Source organism: Drosophila subpulchrella, unplaced genomic scaffold (genome assembly GCF_014743375.2).
Source record: "Drosophila subpulchrella strain 33 F10 #4 breed RU33 unplaced genomic scaffold, RU_Dsub_v1.1 Primary Assembly Seq26, whole genome shotgun sequence".
Classification (NCBI taxonomy): domain Eukaryota; kingdom Metazoa; phylum Arthropoda; class Insecta; order Diptera; family Drosophilidae; genus Drosophila; species Drosophila subpulchrella.
This window is the reverse complement of record NW_023665556.1, coordinates 1728204-1749492: the sequence shown is the minus strand read 5'-3', so window position 1 is coordinate 1749492 and position 21289 is coordinate 1728204. Positions and strand designations below refer to the sequence as shown.

The 21289-nt window shown below is 47.0% G+C and overlaps 1 protein-coding gene across 1 annotated transcript in view; it reads right to left on the bottom strand.

The window, feature by feature from the left end:
* Positions 1-1418: 1418 nt before the first annotated feature.
* The window catches only part of LOC119559621 (mucin-1-like), a 38030-nt gene continuing 18159 nt past the window's right edge, over positions 1419-21289 (bottom strand). Inside the window, exons 2-6 of the mRNA XM_037872656.1 lie at positions 8221-9120; positions 7817-8112; positions 2682-3329; positions 2061-2492; positions 1419-1670 (exon numbers count right to left, since the gene is read on the bottom strand). Of these exons, the coding sequence (XP_037728584.1) occupies positions 1419-1670; positions 2061-2492; positions 2682-3329; positions 7817-8112; positions 8221-9120 (2528 nt within the window). The remainder of the gene's footprint in view (positions 1671-2060; positions 2493-2681; positions 3330-7816; positions 8113-8220; positions 9121-21289) is intronic.

Below are 21289 nucleotides of genomic sequence, written 5' to 3'. Positions count from 1 at the left end.
ATATTTTACTTCATTAAATAATTTAGAATTTATTGTGAATTGCTTGTTGTTGTTTTCAATTAAGTTGTCTATTTTGTTCTGAACCGTTATGAAATCATCGTGATCAGGAGTACCTGCTATCCATTTCCATAAGGTTCCTATTTCATTAATTCCTCTTTTTTGTCTTTTTGGGATTATTTCTGATAAAGTTAATTTTATGAGTTCTAAGTCCATTGAAATTTCTCATTCTATGTCTGTTTTTGATGATTTATTCAAAGAACTTGTTTCAGTGTTAATTATTTCTTCATAAAAACTTAAATTAGTTACGTGAAATAAATCTGCGTATGAATCGTACGTCAATACGTCTTTATTGTCGTTAAATAATAAGTATTCGTGACTTGTATAGTCAATTATTTCAGAACTTATTAAAAGTATTAGGTTCAGTATAAGTACTGAAAAAAACATTTTTCTGAAAAAAATAATAAAAAATTGTTGTTTATAATAGGATCTAATATTATCTTTATGAATATGTAAGGACCTTTTTCATGGGCTGGGATAAAACTCAGTCCGGCCAGGGTCCTCTACAGTTAAATTTGTAGAAAAGTATTGGGACGAAACTGGACGGGGAGTTGCCGCGGGGATTTGTGGGGAAAGGAGGCCAGAGTATCCGCATTGCACCGAGTAAGCAGCTCTAGCGCAACACGGCACCCGAAAAGTATAGTGGAGGGCGGGGCTGCTCCCGGCGAAAATGCTACCGAAACGAGTGGCGTAGCCGATCCCTGAGAAAATACCAACAAAACTGGACGGCGTGGCCGTTCCCCCCTGGATGTGCGACTCACAAGCTACTGGGGTAAGGGGTAGGGATCCGAGGGGAGGATGGCCGGAGGCGACCCTTCCCTGTGCTCCCTGTGGTCGATCGAGTGGTCGTTTGCACTGAGTAAGCTTCTCTGGCGCAACACGATTCCCGACCGGCACAGATCACTGCACGTGGCTCGCGACTACCTAAACCGTATTTGGGGCGGGGTTCCCAGGAGAGGGTGGCCAGAGGCGATCCTTTCCTGTGCTCCTTGTGGGCGATCGGGTGGTCGTTTGCACTGAGTAAGCAGCTCTGGCGCAACACGATTCCCGACCGGCACAAATCACTGCACGTGGCTCGCGCCTACCTAAACCGTAATTGGGGCGGGGTTCCCAGGAGGGGGTGGCCAGAGGCGATCCTTTCCTATGCTCCTTATGGGCGATCGGGTGGTCGTTTGCACTGAGTAAGCAGCTCTGGCGCAATACGATTCCCGACCGGCACAAATCACTGCACGATGGTTCCCGAAAAATACACAAATTCACACGGACACATACTTCTTCATTCTCTCTTGTCTTTATTATTCGCTAGTACTACTACTACTACCCCTACTCGCACTCAGTCTGATCGCTATTGTCTGTCCCACTTACTCCTTGGATCCGGCGTGCCGACGCTCGTGCCGCTGTACCACTCCGGGTTGAAGTCCGCTCCTAGGTCTGATCGCCTTGGCTGCCATTCGAGAATGAGAGCGAGCTTCCGCCCTTGCGGCCGCATGTAAGCCCGGCTTGCCGGGTTTCTTCGTTTCCCAACACAGTTTCTTACCGAACCTCCCGCCTATCGCTATCGGCACTATCAGCTGTTGGCCCTCGGTTGACCAACACTGGGTGGTTTTCCAGCCCTGGTGCGCGCAATATTTAAATCGGATAAGCTTAGCTTCTAGTTTGAACTTAAATAAATTGCCTTCGTGGCCTAACGACTTATATTATAATTATATTATATATTATAACTTATAAATAAATGGCCTTCGTGGCGTAATCTCCAATTGTATGCCTTCGTGGCGGAAAGAATAGAAGTGGCGAAATGTGGAGGGTGTGTTTCACGCATCCTCACACCCCCCCCTTTCTTCGGCGTGATTATGGCGGAGGGAAACGATCACCTCCCGCCCGGCGGTGATGGTGACTCGGAACCGATGACCCCCGATCTGGCGCAGGTAGCGCACCCTCCGTCGATCCTGCTCCTGGATGGATGCGACTAGGGCTGTAGGCAGTCGTCGGTGGTGGGTGCCTACCCTCCAGACGACTGGGGCGACGATCCACTGGGCCTCCTCCATAACTTGTCCAGCGTCCGGACACTCCCGGAGGGCTTGCAGGACCTCATCCTCCTCTTCCCTGCTGAGGAACAATTTCAGGTCCGGTTCCCAGCCCAGCTTGCTTGGTGCGATCGTGCGGCCGGGAGTTTGCGGTACGGCGCGCGCAGAGGTGCCCAGACCCGGTGATATTGGGTGCGGCGATCGCTGGCTGTGCGGTCGAAACATCCCTTCCGGGGTTCGTGGGGAGCTTTGCAAACGTCCGGGCGTTCGTGGTAGCGGACTGGTATAGTGGCTTCCACCTCCTGGGGGTGACGTCTGTCGCGGCGTTCTGGGAGATGCCCTCGGGGGCCGCTCTGGTGGTGGTCCGGGCGATGCCTCTGGTAGGGCCGGCGGTGGCGGGTCTACGAAACCCTGGGGAGCGTTTCCTTTGACTCCTGGGTCCTGGCCAGCAGCGGGTCCTGCGTCCTCCTCGTTGGCGTCGTCCTCCTCCTCGTTGGCTTCGTCCTCCTCCTCGTTGGCCTCGTCCTCCTCCTCGTTGGCCTCGTCCTCCTCCTCGTTGGCTTCGTCGGAACCGTGCCCGGAGCTGAGTCTCCTCCCGACGTCGGCTTCCCCAGGCTCTGGGTTGACGTAGCCGCCGTAGTCCTCCCAGGCCCGGTTGGCTTCGTCGATGACCGGCTGTTGGGGCGCGCGAAGTTGCCAGGCTCCAAAGCGACCGTCCATCGCCACAGAGGAGTCATCGGAAGACATCGGGCTTCCCGAGGGGCATCGTTCGGCTTCCCGTCGGCATTGCCCAAGGTAGCCGGGTGCGAACGCGTGGTGATCCTGGCTCTGGATCCAAGCATCCACCGAACGGTGAACTGTTGCCGTCCCCGGTTCGCCGGATTCGAAGACCTGCAGCCGTGCCAAACGGGCCACCGTGGGTGCTGTCGAGTCGTCGTCCTCGTCCCCCGATGCTCCAACTGCAAACGCCGCAGGTGGCTCGCCGCTAACTGCAATGCTTGCGTCCGGCGACCACGGCACGGTGGAGATGAAGTCGCCGTTACGAGCTTCGCGTGACTGGAGGCTGAGGATTGGGCTGAAGCTGGGTGGTGTGGGGCTCCGGTCTGACAGGACCGAGTCCCGGCAGGGGGGTGCGCCGTCATTGGTATCCGTGTCCGAGTCACGGTGGTCGACCGGTTGGTAGACCCCTGCGACGAAGTTTGGGTAGAAAGGCTCCATCCTGTTGTTGTAGTTCCGATCTGTAAATTGCTAGAATATTAGCCTAGGCCTACGTTCCTTACTGGCCCTGCCTGAGTGCGAGGATCGACTTATCTAGTGGGTACATTCGTCGACTCCCTTATGTTGGGCACGCGCTCTCTCCGGTGGCTTCTTCCGGGTCCCCTAGTTGGTCACTGCGTTGGTGGTACTCCTTCAGGTCGCCTACTCCTGCTGTTCGCCTCTTCCTGTTTTCCATATGTTGTATCCTGACGATATTCGGGGAGAGGAACTTCAGCACCTTAAATGGCCCCGAGTACTTAGGAGCAAGCTTCGCGTTAAAGCCTTCGCTGGCCTTTGACAGGTGGTGGAGGCGGACCATAACCTGTGATCCGAGCTGAGGTCTCCACTCGCGACGTCGCAAATTGTAGTGGCGGCCTTGTTCCTGAGAAGCCATCTGGTTGGTTTCCAGCGCAGTGCGGAAAGCTTCCTGAAGTCGTTTAGCTCGCTCAGTGGGGTCCAACGGCGACGAGTGTAGACCAGGCGTGACCACATCAAAGAGGGCCCCTGGCAATCTGGGTTCCCTACCCTGCACCAGATAGGCGGGGCTGAAACCGGTGCTATCTGAGATGCTCGTGTTTATGGCCAGCGAGATCTCTGGCAGTAGCTGATCCCATGTCCTGTGATCCTGGTCCACGTACTGGGCTATCATTGTCTTGATGGTCCGGTTTGCCCGTTCGGTGGGGTTCTGCTGCGGGGAATAGGGGGCTGTGTATTCCAGTTTGATGCCGTTAGTGCGACAGAATGTCTTGAAACCGCGGCTGGTGAACTGCGTGCCGTTGTCGCAAATCAAAGTCCTGGGGGCTCCAAAGCGGGATATTATCCTTTCCCGAAATCCAAACTCCAGTTGGGCGGCTGTGGCCTTCTTTAGGGGTATGATCTCGACCCATTTGGAAAAGACATCTATAAATACGAGCAGCATGGTATTCCCTCGTCGGGTCCGAGGAAGAGGTCCAACGAAGTCGGCTCCGACGAGCTCGAATGGTTCCGTGGGATGGCGGGTGAGCATTTTGCCCGCCGGTTTGCGTTGACTCACCTTGTATTGTTGGCAAACCAAGCATCTGGTGACGTACCGCACAACGTCTCGATGTAATCCCGGCCAGAAATATCGTTGGGCAATCCGTCTGCGAGTCTTCCGTATGCCCAGGTGACCAGCAGAAGGGTGGTCGTGGCATTCCTCCAGCACTCGTTGTCTCTGCTCTCGATGCACGCAAAGCTTCCATGGGTTGCTGTTTCCCACGTCTGAGGTGTGTCCGATGTGTCGATACAGCTGTCCGTGATCCAGAGTGTAATCCGGAAACTTTTCGGGGCGCCTCTGGACTTCTTCTTGCATCCTCTGGATCCATTTGCACTGAGTTCCGTGTTCCGCGATCAGCTGAAGCATCCCTAGGGGTTGTCGGGAGAGGGCGTCGGCGACAACGTTGTATTTGCCCTTCCGATAGAGGACGGTAAACTGGTATTGTTGCAGCTCCAGAGCCCACCGGGCTATGCGGCCCGTGGGGTTGTCAATCGAGTTCAACCACTTGAGAGCGAGGTGATCCGTAATCACGTCGAGCAAGTAGCAGCGTAGCTTCCGCGTGGCCCAAACTATGGCGAGGCACTCCTTTTCGGTAGTGGAGTAGTTTTCCTCGGCTCGCTCGAGGCGTCGACTTACGTAGGCGATGACCTTTTCCTCTCCATCGATGCTCTGAGTGAGGACTGCTCCAAGTCCTGCATCACTTGCATCCGTCTGAAGCAGGAACTTGTGTTCAAAATTTGGGCAGGCCAGTACCGTAGCGGCCGTTAGTCTAGCTTTGAGTGTCTCAAATGCCTGCTGTTGGGGCTCCTCCCAGCTCCACTTGACCCCCTTCCTGAGGAGTCGGGACATGGGCTGAACGATGGAGGCGAAATCCTGGACGAAGCGTCGATACCAAGATGCTATGCCCAAATGGCGACGGAGTTCCTTGACCTTGGTTGGCGGGCGTAGTCCCTGGATAGCAGCTATCTTATCTGGGTCCGTCCTGATGCCTTCTTCGCTGATCAAGTGGCCTAAGTATACCAGCATTTTCTGGAAAAACTTGCACTTGCCTTGATTCAGCCGGAACTTTGCTTCCCGTAGTCGTCGGAAGACTTCCCTGAGATTCCTGGCATGTTCCTCCCACGTCGCCCCGATGACGATGATGTCATCCAAGTAGGCGAAGGCGTGGGGTTCCATATCCGGCCCGATGACGCTGTCAAGGGCTCGCTGGAACGTTGCTGGGGCAGAATGCAGTCCAAAGGGCATGACTTTCCAGTGGAAGAGTCCACGCCCAGGGACGGTGAAAGCCGTGCATTCGCGGCTTCCTTCCGCCATAGGGATCTGCCAGTATCCATTCTTAAGATCCAGCGTTGAGATGAACCGGGCGTTCCGTAGCCGCTCCAATATGTGGTTGATTCGTGGGAGTGGGTACGCATCGGGTATGGAATGTGCGTTGAGTTGTCGATAGTCGACGCACATCCGCATATCCCCTGTCTTCTTCCGCACGAGCACCAGCGGGGCGCTGTGCGGGCTACGAGAGGGCTCGATTCGGTCGTCTCGTAATAACTCGTCCAACTGCTGATTGATTATGCTCTGCATGGCGGGGTTCTTTGGATAATACCGCTGCTTTAGTGGCTTATTATCCCGGAGAGTGATGGTATGCTCGGCGATCTCCGTTGGCCCGCTTAGCTCGTCGAAAAGCTGTAGCTCCTCCTGTAGAAAGTGGGCGGTTTCCTCGGAGTGAGGTTCTTCGGTCACCTGTAGCCTGGTTGGGTCCTCCGCTACAGTGGCCAGGTGTCCGTGGGGACAGTGGCTCCGGAACGGGTTGTGCTTCCGTGCGCTGGCTGCGTCCGACTGGGCTGGCAGCTGATATACACTGATTTTCCGTTGTGGTTCCCGAGGCCCAGGTGAGGTGGCTGGCTTGCGCGTGTGAGTTTCCACCGTTGTGGTGGCCAACATGGCGCTCGTGGAGGGGCGTCGAAACGGGTTCTTCTCCTTTGCCGTGGCGGCGTCCGCCTGCGGCTGTAGGCCGTACCTGTTCTCCATGGTGATGCAGGTTCCCGCGGTGTCGCCTGACGGGTTCCTCGACAATGGGGGTCCCGAGGGGTCAGGACTTGTCTTCCGCACTGGCGCGCTTGGCTTTATGTGAGTCCTCGGAGCAGGCTTTGGAACTGTTTTGGTTCCCCCCTCGGTGCCTTGCGATGATTGCGGCGTACCGGGTGTGCTTGGGGATTGCGCGGTTGCGGCCGTAGGAGTCGCCCGCGTATCTGGGGTTGGTTCTACCTTCCGGGTGGCCGGTGGGGCTAGTTGCAAGCAGACTTGCCCGCAGATTAGAGTTGCGCTGATGGCGCAAAGAAAGTCGATGCCCAAAATCACTTCATCCAGGATCGTTGGCAGGACTAGTAGCGTCAGCCCGATCGGTCGGTCGTTTAAGCCGACTTGCGCCTGGAGGGCCTTGGTCACCTCTTTCTGGGATCCATCCGCCAGAGAGATGCGGGAGCGGACTTCTCTGCTGTTTCTTCCTGAGTCTAAGCGCTTGGCGATCGCTTCGCTAACAAAGCTTCGCGTGGCTCCTGTGTCAATTGTTGCCGAGAAAGGTTGTCCCTCGATGGTAACATTGGCAATAATCCGCCCCCCGCCAGGCGGAGTGGGGAATCTAGTGATGGGGGAGCACCGAGTGGGTCACCGCAGGCTCCCGACGTGGGCGGCGACCCTGGCCGTTTTCCGTCCGGCGGCAGCAGTCGATGGTACGGATGTTTCGTTTCCCACAGTCCCAGCAGTGCATCAGCGGTGGGTTTCGGCATTCTCGTGCGAAGTGTCCAATTTCTCCGCAGCGGTGACAAGCTCGGCCGATGTCAACCGGTGGTTCCGCTGCCTGGGCGATCATCCCGTTGGATATCGCCGGCCTCCTGGGTCCAGAGGGCGTTGGAGCGAGAAAGTTCTGGGGTCTAGGTGCGGGTCTTCCGCTGCTCTCCCTGCCGGAATTCCAGCTTGCGGTTGGAATTAGGGCTGCATGTCGAACGGGGTCTCGATCCCGTGCGATTTCGAACGCAGTTGCCAGTTGGGTAAGCCCCTCTAGTGAGGAGAACTCATGTCGCCGTATGAAAAGCTGGTACTCCGGCATCAAATTCTCGTAGATCCGCTCGAGCTCCTGGTCTAGTGAGTACTTGGCGCGTTGCATCATCAGGCGTAATTCCACTACGTATATTTTGAAGGGTTCGCCCACTTGTTGTTGCCTGGTCCGGATGGCATTTTCTAGGCTCTGGTAGTACCGCGGAGGCAAGAAAAACTCCAGAAACTCTCTCCGGAAAGTTTCCCATGGCTCGGTGTGCATTTGGTATGCCTGGTACCAGCCTTCGGCGCGGCCTGAGAGAAGTCCAATGACGGCCCTCGGTATGTCACTCGTTCTCACATTGTAGGCAGTGGCACCTTCCTCTATGCGTTCTATAAAATGAACGGGGTCTGACTGTCCGTCAAAAAGTACGCCCCATCCTCGCAGTTTCTCGGCGAGCACGGCCGCGGATATAGGGCTGTGCGGAAGATGGGCGGCTGGGTTGGCGGCCGGTATCTCCCGTCCAGGGCTTTTCCGTAGGTTCCCTAAGCAGGGCACGGGAAGCGTGTGATCCTCAATTCCGGGCATCGGTGAGGTGGCCCGACTGGTGGACGTCCTCTGGGTGGGTGCTTCCGGGTATATTGCCTCCAGTGCGGCAAAGCGCTCTCGTAGAGCCGGGCTCTGGTCTCCTCCGCCGATGAAGGATGCCAATCGTGGTCGTAGTTCGTCTACTTGGCCGATCGAGTCAAGTCCAAACTCTTTTAGCAGAGCCTGCAGCTCGTCCTTCCGGCGGTAGGCGATCCACCTGACCCCCATGTTTGCGGTCGTAGAATCACCCCCGGATGCGGTGAAAAACCTGTCCTCTTTCAGTCCGGCAGCTGCCGGATCTGGCTTTGATTCTGCGTCCTCTGACGTTTTCTTTCCCGAGACACCGGGCATACGCGCGGTGGCGCTGCCGATGGCTCTGCTGGGGATCACTCGGTGAGCGCTCCTAGTGGCGTGACTGGGCGCTGGGCGCACGGCAGGTGCTGCTGACGTGCGGCACTGGCTGACCGATGTGGTTGCGGCTGGCGCTCCCGTTGGCGCTTGGTGAGTGCGGCTGGTGAGCGGCGGTGCTGATCGTTGGGCGCTCCTGGTGGCGCTCGTAGCGTGGCGGGTGACCACGTATCCGGCGCGGTTGGCGCTGCTGAGGGCGCGGTTGGGCGCTGCTGATGGGCGCTGCTGTGGGCGCTGCTGGTGGCGCTCGGTGGGCACTCGGTATGCACTCGGTGGGTGCTGCTGGTGGTGCAAATGACGCCGCCCGATGGGCGCTGAACGCTGCTGAGGGCGCGGGGCCGCTCGTTGCGTGCTCCTGGTGACGCTCGTTGTGTGGCTGATGACCACGTGTCCGGCGCTGTTGTTGGCGCTGCTGGTGGTGCTCTGTGGGCACCTGATGGCCACGTGGGTGGCACTGCACGGCGCGGGACGCTGCTGGGTCTGCGCTGCTGATAACGCGGCTGGCGGCGCGGGTGACGCTGCTAGGGCGCGGTGGCCGCGCTGTGCGTGCTCCTGGTGAGCACGTGGGTGGGTGCCGCTGGTGGTGCACTGACGCCGCCCGATGGGCGCTGAACGCTGCTGAGGGCGCGGGGCCGCTCGTTGCGCGCTCCTGGTGACGCTCGTTTTGTGGCTGGTGACCACGTGTCCGGTGCGGTTGGCGCTGCTGTGGGCGCGACTGGGCGCTGCTGTCGCTGAGGGCGCTGCTCAGGGCGTGATACGCGCTTGACGGCTTCGTAGGAGGCCACGTGGCTATGTGGCGCTCCGGGAGTGGGTTGGCGTTGGCGGGCGCAGCGTTACGGGATCCCCTACTCTAACTATTCCTGCGGTCTCCTATCTTTCTCTAAATCTCGTCTACTGGACATGGGTCTTTAGGCCATGCGGTTGGTGGTAAAAACCCAACTCTCCTGAAGGATATCTAGTCATCCTTATTCGTCCCTGTTCGGGCGCCAAACTGTAAGGACCTTTTTCATGGGCTGGGATAAAACTCAGTCCGGCCAGGGTCCTCTACAGTTAAATTTGTAGAAAAGTATTGGGACGAAACTGGACGGGGAGTTGCCGCGGGGATTTGTGGGGAAAGGAGGCCAGAGTATCCGCATTGCACCGAGTAAGCAGCTCTAGCGCAACACGGCACCCGAAAAGTATAGTGGAGGGCGGGGCTGCTCCCGGCGAAAATGCTAACGAAACGAGTGGCGTAGCCGATCCCTGAGAAAATACCAACAAAACTGGACGGCGTGGCCGTTCCCCCCTGGATGTGCGACTCACAAGCTACTGGGGTAGGGGGTAGGGATCCGAGGGGAGGATGGCCGGAGGCGACCCTTCCCTGTGCTCCCTGTGGTCGATCGAGTGGTCGTTTGCACTGAGTAAGCTTCTCTGGCGCAACACGATTCCCGACCGGCACAGATCACTGCACGTGGCTCGCGGCTACCTAAACCGTATTTGGGGCGGAGTTCCCAGGAGAGGGTGGCCAGAGGCGATCCTTTCCTGTGCTCCTTGTGGGCGATCGGGTGGTCGTTTGCACTGAGTAAGCAGCTCTGGCGCAACACGATTCCCGACCGGCACAAATCACTGCACGTGGGTTCCCGAAAAATACACAAATTCACACGGACACATACTTCTTCATTCTCTCTTGTCTTTATTATTCGCTAGTACTACTACTACTACCCCTACTCGCACTCAGTCTGATCGCTATTGTCTGTCCCACTTACTCCTTGGATCCGGCGTGCCGACGCTCGTGCCGCTGTACCACTCCGGGTTGAAGTGTAGTATGCACTTATATCGAATATCTACTGTACCAAGAGTACTTGAAACAAACACACTGTAACACTTTGTTGCATTGTTTTTATAAACAAAAGGCTCGGTCAAAAACCCTAAGTGGCCGAAACATGAGTCGATCGGCGCGCTTAAAGAAAGTGCAAGTGTCAGCATTCTGTTGCACACGCCGGCCGCTCAGCCAAACTCAATTACATACACATGCCCTCGCGCTCCAGCCAAAGAGAGCATAATTAAATACACTTTATATACATAAGATATACATAGCCATCTCTCTGCCGCCCAACTGTAAGCAGCGCAGCAACGAGAATTAGGCTTACTTAGATCCTAAGGCAAATTGTAAAAATCAGAAACAACTTGACGTTGGAAGCGGCACTAATGCTGCTCCAGATTTTGAATAAAGATTTTATATAAAGAATTACAATAACCAATAAAAGATGTCTACTTTTTATGGCGACAGGATTTTAAATAAAGAATTACAATAATAGAAAATAAAAGATGACATTACTCTACATGGCGACCGTGACTTTGGTCCTAAAGGATCTGGACCTGGATCTGGACATGGATCGGGACTTCGAAAAATAAAACAGCAACCAAGGCGACAGCAGCAATCAACAACAACAAAGACAACAGCAACAACAAAGGCAACAACAGCAAAAACGGCAGCAACAACAAGAACAAGAGAAGAAACGCAGTGAGTAGAGTGTGATGTGTGCCAAAAGAAGTGGCGTGGTCAAAAGATTAAAAGCCAGAAAGGCTCATCTACTGAAGCTGCTCAACAGCGGCAAAGCAATACAGTGGAACGACTCGGTAAAAATACATGCCGAAGTCGAATACCTAAAAAATTTGCTATCAGAACGAAAAAATCAGACCACAGCTACAGCCACATCCACCTACCCTGTAATACAAAATATTTCAAAAAATAAAAACACATTGCCTCCTCCAGGAAAAGTAGCCATCCCAAAACTAAAGAAGACGTGCCTAGATGACTGCGAGGGACCACTGTGCTCCCCGTTCTGCGAGTACACCTGTGTAGCCAGCACCGGTGCCCCACCATGAAGTACACCTGTGCAGCCAGCACCGGTACCAAGGAAGTGTGAACCGACAGCGCTACCAAGAGCGCATAATTTTTTTTATCTTTGCACTGCGTTGCAAAAATTTTTTTAATTGCACTGCGATGCATATTTTTTCATTTATTTTATAAAAACAATTGTAAAAATTGAGCGACATAAAAGTTGCCCGATTAGAGTATGGCCTTAAAACCATACACAAAATAGGCAGGAAATTATATGTAAAATATGATAATAATTGGTCAAAAACAAAAAAAAAAAGTAAAATCAAAATTAATAATATTTGTTGGGGCGGTGCGGCTTGATCGATGGAAATAGTTGAAGCCCCAAGACTGAATGGTACCCAAAAAAACACGGGAGTACTTTTGGGGTTTTTCGCGACGAGCGTAGGTGTTTATTAGTACACTTTGAAACATGAACTGCCTAAGCCTAACTTAACTTAAGCGCTCCAGAGCAGAGCGGAGACTTAGGGGAGAGATGGAGAGGGAGAGCGGACGGCAGTGCGAGCGCGCGAGATGTAGACATCTGGATAAAACTGCCGCTCGACACTGCCTCCTGAAATTAAACGCCCTTTTGACGTGAACATTCTCCCCCCCCTTGCGAGGACACCCGTAGCAAGAACCTCAGGATAGTAGGCTCAGGAATACGTTGGAAGTGTAGATCGGTCGTCGGTATGTAGGAGAGTGTGGTGGTCCTTTCCACACTTGTGGCAGTGATGACCACTACGGCAGGAGTCCTTGGTATGATTGTGAGCCAAGCAATTGGAGCAGTACTTCTGGATATGTACTTCCTGGAGCCGATCCTGGGGGCTTAGCCGTAGAAAGTGGTGGCACTTCCGTAGAGGATGGATCTTTTGGCAGACTCGGCATTGGTAGGATTTAATACCTCGAGTACGTCTGCCATCCAAGGATGGGTATGGAACCCAATACTCGGATGGAGTATTCTTAGGAGGGACTTTTTGTACGGAAACTTGCGCTGAATAGGACGAAATGATGTGTGGAACTGAGGCGGTTACTGGCCTTGGAGGGTCGGATGGAATCGTCGGAGTAGTAGGGCCGCTGTTTCGATGCAGCAATGTGTGATGCCGATCTTGGCAAGTGAGACAGTTGTGAGCGCTTGTGCAATCCCGGAATTGATGGCTACTTGCAAAGCAATTGGAGCACAACTGCTTCCTTTGAATACAGGCTAGGCGATCGTCTACCGTCATCTGTAAGAAGCGTGGACATATACGCACGGGGTGGTTCTTCTTGGAACACAGATCGCAGCCCTTGGGTATCGGAACTAACCTTGTGTTGAAGGAATTTATTTTTGGAAATTCTGCCACTCGATTTGTGTCTTTGGACTGGACGTGGTGGAAATTGGCAGATCGGAAGCTATCGACGGCCTCAAGAGTTCGATGGCGCTCTGTCAAATATGAATCAAGCTCAAGCCACGTAGGAATTTCGGCTTTATTTTGGATGGATTGCTCCCATAGTGAGAGAGTGAGCTTTGGTAGTTTTGTCGAGCACATATAAACCAGGATAGGGTCCCAATTCTCAATATTAACACCGGAAAATTTTAAGGAAGTTAAGCAACCTTGAAAAGTGCGTTGAAGTTCCTTTAAGGCTGCTCCCGACTCCTGTGCTATGGATTGCACATTGAAAAGTGTTTTCAGGTGACTGTTAACCTGCAATCGCTTATTTTCGAAACGCTCAGTTAGGTTATTCCAGGCTGAGCGAAAGCCATCATTGGTGAGTGGGGATCTTGAAACTATGGAATGAGCTTCGCCATTTGTTTTTGAATTTAAGTGGAATAATTTTTCAACGGGCGTTAGACTCGGATTGTCTATGTATATTGCCGTGAAAAGGTCCCGGAAAGTCGGCCAGCGAAGATAGTCGCCAGAGAAAACCTCTGTGTCGATAGGAGGGAGCCGACAGCCATAAGACGTGGAATTTCGGGACGGAGTTACTGGAGCTTGAGGTATTTGGGAGGAGCCTTTTTGGATTTGTTCCATCAACTGCGCGGCAAATATTTCGTAAGTGGAGTACGTTTGGTAATACGTGGACTTTAGTATGGATTTTGTGTCTGCGGCGCTCTCGCCGGCAGATATAATGCTGTCGGAGCATATGTCGTATGCTGCCTTTACCGTTTGCCACAAGGAATTGAGGTGATCGCGACGGATGTTACAGACGGATAACGTTGGTGTAGGAGCACCTGGAGCGTTCACAGTGGCCTCAAAGTGGATCAGACAGTCAGCTGTGGCCATAAATCGGGTTAAAGCGGATTTTACTGATGTTGCCATGACGTTAAATAATTTAGAATTTTAATTCAGATGTAAGGAAACGGATTGGAATCAAATTGGAATTTAGGAACCAATTAAGATTGTAAATATATACGGTCACACTGTCGGATAGGCAATAAATATTTATTATATCGGATGGTCGGACTTATGTAAGGAATTACGGACTTTAATATTGTTTGTTTGAAAGGAACACTTTTTGTGAGCTATTGACCCACTGTGCACTGGCGATATACGTATGTATGCACACTGTACATATGTACATATGTGGGGTGCGAGTAGCGGAATAACGTTGCGGGAATTGGAAAGACTTCGCTTATGTTTGTATGTCGGTGCGTTTGTTTGTCACCTGCACAACTAAATTGCAAACGATTTGCTGGAGTAAATTTGTGGATATTGTCACTTTGTTTTTAATTTTAGAAATAGTATAGCCGTATTTGTAGGTCGAGAAAAGTAGTTGGAGTGGACTGTATTAGAAAAAAGTAGTTCGAGTGGACTGTATTAGATTGTTTTTGTAAATATACACATGCAGCTGGAACACAGTAAAAAATAAAGAGTGCAAATCTTAAGGACAATCTTTATGATCGGGAATTTTTTACTGTGGCTGAGTTATATTTTACACACAATTGGAATTGAAAATATATTTCAGAAATATTTTTGTTGAATAGTAGCACTGAAATATCTTCTGGAATTGTTTCAAGTGTACAATTGTGGGCAAAGGAAACTGGAATAATGTCGGGCACAAGTAACGGAATCGAAATACATATATTAAATGCCGTTGCGTCGGATTAATCACTTTTGGATTTAGACAATATATCATACAGAAAGTTAGTCGAAATAGGGTTCGAAAAACTGGCGTATGACCGGCAATTATAGTAAGTGGAACTTATCTGGAGCGGTTCAAGCCTGCTGGGACAAAATCAAAGAAAACTCCAGGAGAGGAAAATCCAAAGATTTTGAAATCCGGCTCGAAGGACCAAAATGTTGGGGCGGTGCGGCTTGATCGATGGAAATAGTTGAAGCCCCAAGACTGAATGGTACCCAAAAAAACACGGGAGTACTTTTGGGGTTTTTCGCGACGAGCGTAGGTGTTTATTAGTACACTTTGAAACATGAACTGCCTAAGCCTAACTTAACTTAAGCGCTCCAGAGCAGAGCGGAGACTTAGGGGAGAGATGGAGAGGGAGAGCGGACGGCAGTGCGAGCGCGCGAGATGTAGACATCTGGATAAAACTGCCGCTCGACACTGCCTCCTGAAATTAAACGCCCATTTGACGTGAACCAAAATGTTGGGGCGATGCGGCTTGATCGTTGGAAATAGTTGAAGCCCCAAGACTGATTGGTACCCAAAAAACACGGGAGTACTTTTGGGGTTTTTTCGCGACGAGCGTAGGTGTTTATTAGTACACTTTGAAACATGAACTGCCTAAGCCTAACTTAACTTAAGCGCTCCAGAGCAGAGCGGAGACTTAGGGGAGAGATGGAGAGGGAGAGCGGACGGCAGTGCGAGCGCGCGAGATGTAGACATCTGGATAAAACTGCCGCTCGACACTGCCTCCTGAAATTAAACGCCCTTTTGACGTGAACAATATTAAACTAGTTGTTTATGAATAACATTAACAACATTTACGAATTGATTCAAAAATCAAAAGAATTTGACAGACCAAGATATATATTAAGAATACCAACCCCAAAGATGGGTTTAATAGATACAAAAACAGTGGATTCCACTGCAAATGTTATTAATAAGGTAGAATCAAACCCCATAGACTTAGAATTAATTCATACATTGCTTATAATAATTGTTGTAATAATGTGCGCAAACTGTTTCTATAAACTTTATAAATTGCACAATAAATGTCTAAAAAAAAAAATATATGAGCCAGGCAAATGATCTGGACAAAATTTAAACATTTTGGCACAAACAACATTATTATAAAAATATTGCTGTATTGAAATTTTAAAAAGTTAAAGAAAATGGAATAAAAAACAAATAAATAAATAAAAACAAATTAATTAAAAATGGCTACGCTAAAAGCAATTGCAAACACATATGATAGGGACATCTATTTTAGAGAAAGAATTCTGCAACTAGTTGCACCAACTTCAGTAAGCATTTACGAGTTAGAAAACTTATATATTGAAACATTTAATTTAGATGCCTCTCCACTAATTCATTGCACAAGCACCCAAAAGGCAATTGTCCTATCAACCATCCCAGGGGTACAGGTTAGATCAGTAGTAGACGAACACCCAATACTAGGTAAAACAATAGTAATGATGGTCTCCAAGAAATAATTCATCTCCACAATATAATGGAATGGAATGAATTATATAAGCAGCTAAATAATATAAAAGTTGACTTTGACAAATCATATAAGTCACTTACTCAAAACAGGCCAATTCAAAAGAATACCATTAAAAAACATGTGGAAATTCTAGTAAAATGCTTTAATGAAGCACGAATACTAATATATGGCCAGAAGGAAAAATTAAATCAAGATCATTGGTCCCAAGTATCAAAATTTTTGATCAGACTACGATATAATTTAATATCAATTAAACAAAAGTTTAAGTTGGACATATCGGTACCAACTATACTTAACACCTCCCTAGCAGTTGAAACTGGTGATGAATCGGAATCAACAAAACAAACTGACAGTGACCAAATAGAATCAGAAGACCTTACAGAAACAAATCCTAAAATAGAAGAGCAAGATTTAAATAATCTTACTATTCCAGCTGTTTTAATGTCAGATCTGGATAATTCTACAGATTCTGATGATAATTCCTTAATAGAAAATAAAATAAGAAACAATATCACAATGGCACAATCTAATATTGATTTCATTAACACAGCATCCAAACTTATACCAGTTTTCGATGGTAAATCTGAAAACTTAACAAGTTTTATGGATGCATTAGAAATAATAGAATCAATAAAAGGCGAACACGAACAATTAGCAGTTTCAATTATAAAAACAAAGCTAAAAGGTGTCGCCAGAAATCTAATCGGAGATGAAACAACAATAGCTGAAGTCATTTCCAGATTAAAAAACAACGTCAAAGGCGAATCTGTAGAAGTGTTGTCAGCAAAACTGATGAGCCTACAACAACGCAATAAGACTGCCAACCAGTACACACAAGAGGTTGAGCAGATGACGAAATCCTTAGAAGGTGCATTTATAACAGATGGCTTATCCCTAGAGTTAGCCAGACGTTATTCCACTCGGCATGCAGTGAAAGCAATGACTAAAAATTGCCAAATAGATAAGGTAAAAACTATAATGCAAGCCGGTACCTTCAATACAATGAATGAAGCCATATCCAAATTTGTAAGCAGTTGCACAGAAGCAACCGGACAGCCAAACACTGTCCTATTTTACAAAAATTACCCGCAGCGCGGTGGAAATCGCGGACGAGGTAATAATCGAGGTAATAATCGAGGAAATGATAACAATACCAGATATTATCAGAATAACGGATATAATCAAAACAATGGTTATAACAGAAATAACCAAAATAACAATTATAACAGAAATAACAACCGTGGTGGAAACACCAGCGGCGGAAACAGCCGTGGGGGAAACAACAACCACAATAACAATGTTAGAGTGGCGCAAACAAATTTGGGAAACTACCAAACACCTTTAGATACACGACAGTAAACAACATCAAAATTCACACTTTAAATCTCAGTCAAAATACATTTGTCACTTTCACGAACGTAGCAACAGGAAAAGAATTAGTTCTCTTACTAGACACAGGTGCGGAAATATCCTTATTGAAGGAAAATTCTGATAATTTTCAAAACATTCAAGATAATCACATCATAAACATACAGGGTATAAGTCAGGAAGTTACAAAATCTAAAGGCTTAACTTCTATTGAAATTCAAACTTCTAAGTACATAATTCAACATGATTTCCATATCGTAAATATGCAATTCGCTATTCCATGTGATGGAGTACTAGGAATCGATTTTATCAAAAGATACAACTGTCAATTAGACTTCAAGCCGTCTGAAGACTGGCTTATAATAAGACCAAATAACCTAAAATATCCAATTTATGTTCCAATAGCATACAGTTCTGGCAACAACTCCCTAATTCTGCCAGCAAGATCCCAAGTCGTCCGAAAAATCGAAATAAATTCAGAAGAAGACAGTGTATTAATTCCGAATCAAGAAATTCAGCATGGTATCTATATCGCAAATACCATAGCAACAGTCCAAAATGCATATATAAGATTACTAAATACTACAAACACAGATCAAGTAGTCTATATCAAAAACATTCATCATGAACCACTTTCAAACTACGACATAGTAAAAACGAACTTAGAAGACAGACAAAAAATTGTATTATCCCAACTTGCAAAAACTTCCCGCCTCAATTCAATAAACAACTTACAGCATTATGCACCCAGTATAGTGATGTGTTCGGACAAGAAACCGAATCGATCACTACCAATAATTTTTATAAACAAAAGCTGAGATTAATTGATGATGAACCCGTATATATAAAAAATTATAGAAATCCTCATAGTCAACAAGACGAAATTCAAAAACAAGTCCAAAAACTCATCAATGATGAAATAGTGGAACCCTCTGTATCACCTTATAATAGCCCACTTCTGTTAGAACCAAAAAAGTCACTTGCAAATACGGAAAATAAAAAATGACGATTAGTAATTGACTATCGTCAAATTAATAAAAAACTTTTGTCTGATAAATTCCCATTACCTAGAATCGATGATATTTTAGATCAACTAGGTAGAGCAAAATACTTCTCATGCCTTGACTTAATGTCAGGTTTCCATCAAATTGAACTGGAAAAAAGTTCACGGGATATAACATCTTTTTCAACAAACAATGGTTCGTACCGCTTCACGCGATTACCATTCGGTTTAAAAATAGCGCCAAACTCTTTTCAAAGAATGATGACTATAGCTTTCTCTGGATTAGAACCTTCGCAAGCATTTCTTTATATGGATGACTTAATAGTCATAGGTTGTTCCGAAAAACATATGCTCAAGAACTTAACTGATGTTTTCGAGACATGTAGGAAACACAACCTGAAGTTACATCCTGAAAAATGTTCATTTTTCATGCATGAAGTCACTTTCTTAGGACATAAATGCACAGATAAAGGAATCTTGCCCGACGACAAAAAATACGACGTCATTCAAAATTATCCAGTCCCACATGATGCGGACGGCGCTAGAAGATTCGTTGCATTTTGCAATTATTACCGACGTTTTATAAAGAATTTTGCTGAATACTCCCGTCACATAACAAGATTATGTAAGAAAGATGTAAAATTCGAATGGACAACACAATGTCAAAACGCCTTCGAACATCTTAAATCAGCATTAATAAATCCTACTCTGTTGCAATATCCAGATTTTAGCAAAGAATTTTGCATAATCACAGATGCTAGCAAATACGCTTGTGGAGCAGTCCTAACTCAAAACAAAAATGGACTACAGCTTCCAGTGGCATACGCATCAAGATCCTTTACGAAAGGTGAAAGCAACAAGAGCACCACAGAACAAGAATTAGCAGCCATTCATTGGGCAATAACACACTTCAGACCATATATTTATGGTAGACACTTCACTGTCAAAACAGACCATAGAGCACTGACATACTTATTTTCAATGGTAAATCCAAGTTCCAAACTAACACGAATGAGACTTGAATTAGAGGAATATAATTTTACGGTGGAGTATCTAAAGGGTAAAGACAACTATGTAGCCGATGCGCTCTCCAGAATAACAATCACAGACCTAACAAATATACAAACAAGTAATAAAATTCTGAAAGTCACTACCAGAAACCAAAGTAGACAGAAATCCTGCGCAGGAAAAGATCAAATAGAATTGCATAAGCAACCTATAGAAAAAGCTTCAAAGCCCAACGTATATGAAGTCATAAACAATGATGAAGTACGTAAAGTAGTGACCTTGCATGTAAATAATAAAATGTGTTTATTTAAGCACGGAAAGAAAATTACAGCAAGTTATGATGTAAGCGATTTGTATACTAATGGAACCATTGACTTAGGTCAATTCTTTCAAAGGCTTGAAAAGCAGGCCGGTATTCACAAAGTCAGCCAACTCAAAGTGGCACCGTGGGAAAATATCTTTGAACTTGTTTCAATTGATAATTTTAAAATTATGGGCAATAAAATATTGAAATCATTGAGAGTAGCGCTACTCAACCCGGTGACCGTAATAAAACATAATAAAGAAAAAGAAGCTATATTGTCTACATTCCATGATGATCCAATACAAGGTGGTCATACAGGCATTACAAAAACCTTGGCCAAGGTCCAGAGACACTATTACTGGAAAAATATGTCCAAAGACATAAAAGAGTACATAAAGAAATGTCCTAAATGCCAAAAGTCGAAAACGACTAAACATACTAAGACCCCACTAACTATAACCGAAACTCCACAACGAGCTTTTGATAGAGTAATTGTAGATACTATTGGTCCACTTCCAAAATCGAATAATGGAAACGAATACGCAGTAACACTCATCTGCGATTTAACCAAATACCTAGTAGCTATACCTATACCAAATAAAAGTGCAAATACAGTAGCAAAAGCTATATTTGAAGATTTTATTCTAAAGTACGGTCCAATGAAGACGTTCATTACGGACATGGGAACAGAATATAAAAATTCAATTATTGAAGATCTATGTAAATACTTACATATTAAGAACATAACTTCAACTGCACACCACCACCAGACAGTAGGTACCGTGGAGCGAAGCCACAGAACACTAAATGAGTTCATTCGTTCATACATCTCAGTTGACAAAACAGATTGGGATGTATGGCTACGATACTTCGTATATTTTTTAAATACAACCTTATCCATGGCACATGACTATTGTCCATATGAGCTAGTTTTCGGTAAAACTTCAAATCTACCAAAACACTTTAATAGCATAGATAAAATAAAACCCCTTTATAATATAGAAGATTATGCTAAGGAATCCAAATTTAGATTAGAACAGGCAATTAAGAGAGCTAGACTAATGCTAGAATCTCATAAGCTGAAACAGAAAATTAGTTACGACAAAACTAGTTTAGATTTCGATTTAAAAATCGGAGATCAGGTTTTATTGAAAAATGAAACAGGACATAAGTTAGATTCGAAATATACAGGTCCTTATAGGGTAGAACAAATAGGAGATAGAGATAACATAACTATAATAAATAACAAAAATAAAAAACAAATAGTACATAAAGATAGATTAAAAATGTTTATTTCATAATTGCATTTAACATGGCCATGTTTAGAAATACTTATGAGTGTAACCATGTTTAGAAATACTTTTACACTCCATGTTTAAAAATACTTCTTCTTTTAATACGTATATTATTCCCAATTCCATTCTCTTTAAAAAAAAAAAATAAATAAGAAATTTAAAAAAAAAAAAAAGATTAAAAACAAAAAAAATAAATATTCCTTTAAGTAAAATATATTAACAAAATAACTTCATAATATTACGTTATTTTTCAAAAGGAGGGAGATGTAGTACGCACTTATATCGAATATCTACTGTACCAAGAGTACTTGAAACAAACACACTGTAACACTTTGTTGCATTGTTTTTATAAACAAAAGGCTCGGTCAAAAACCCTAAGTGGCCGAAACATGAGTCGATCGGCGCGCTTAAAGAAAGTGCAAGTGTCAGCATTCTGTTGCACACGCCGGCCGCTCAGCCAAACTC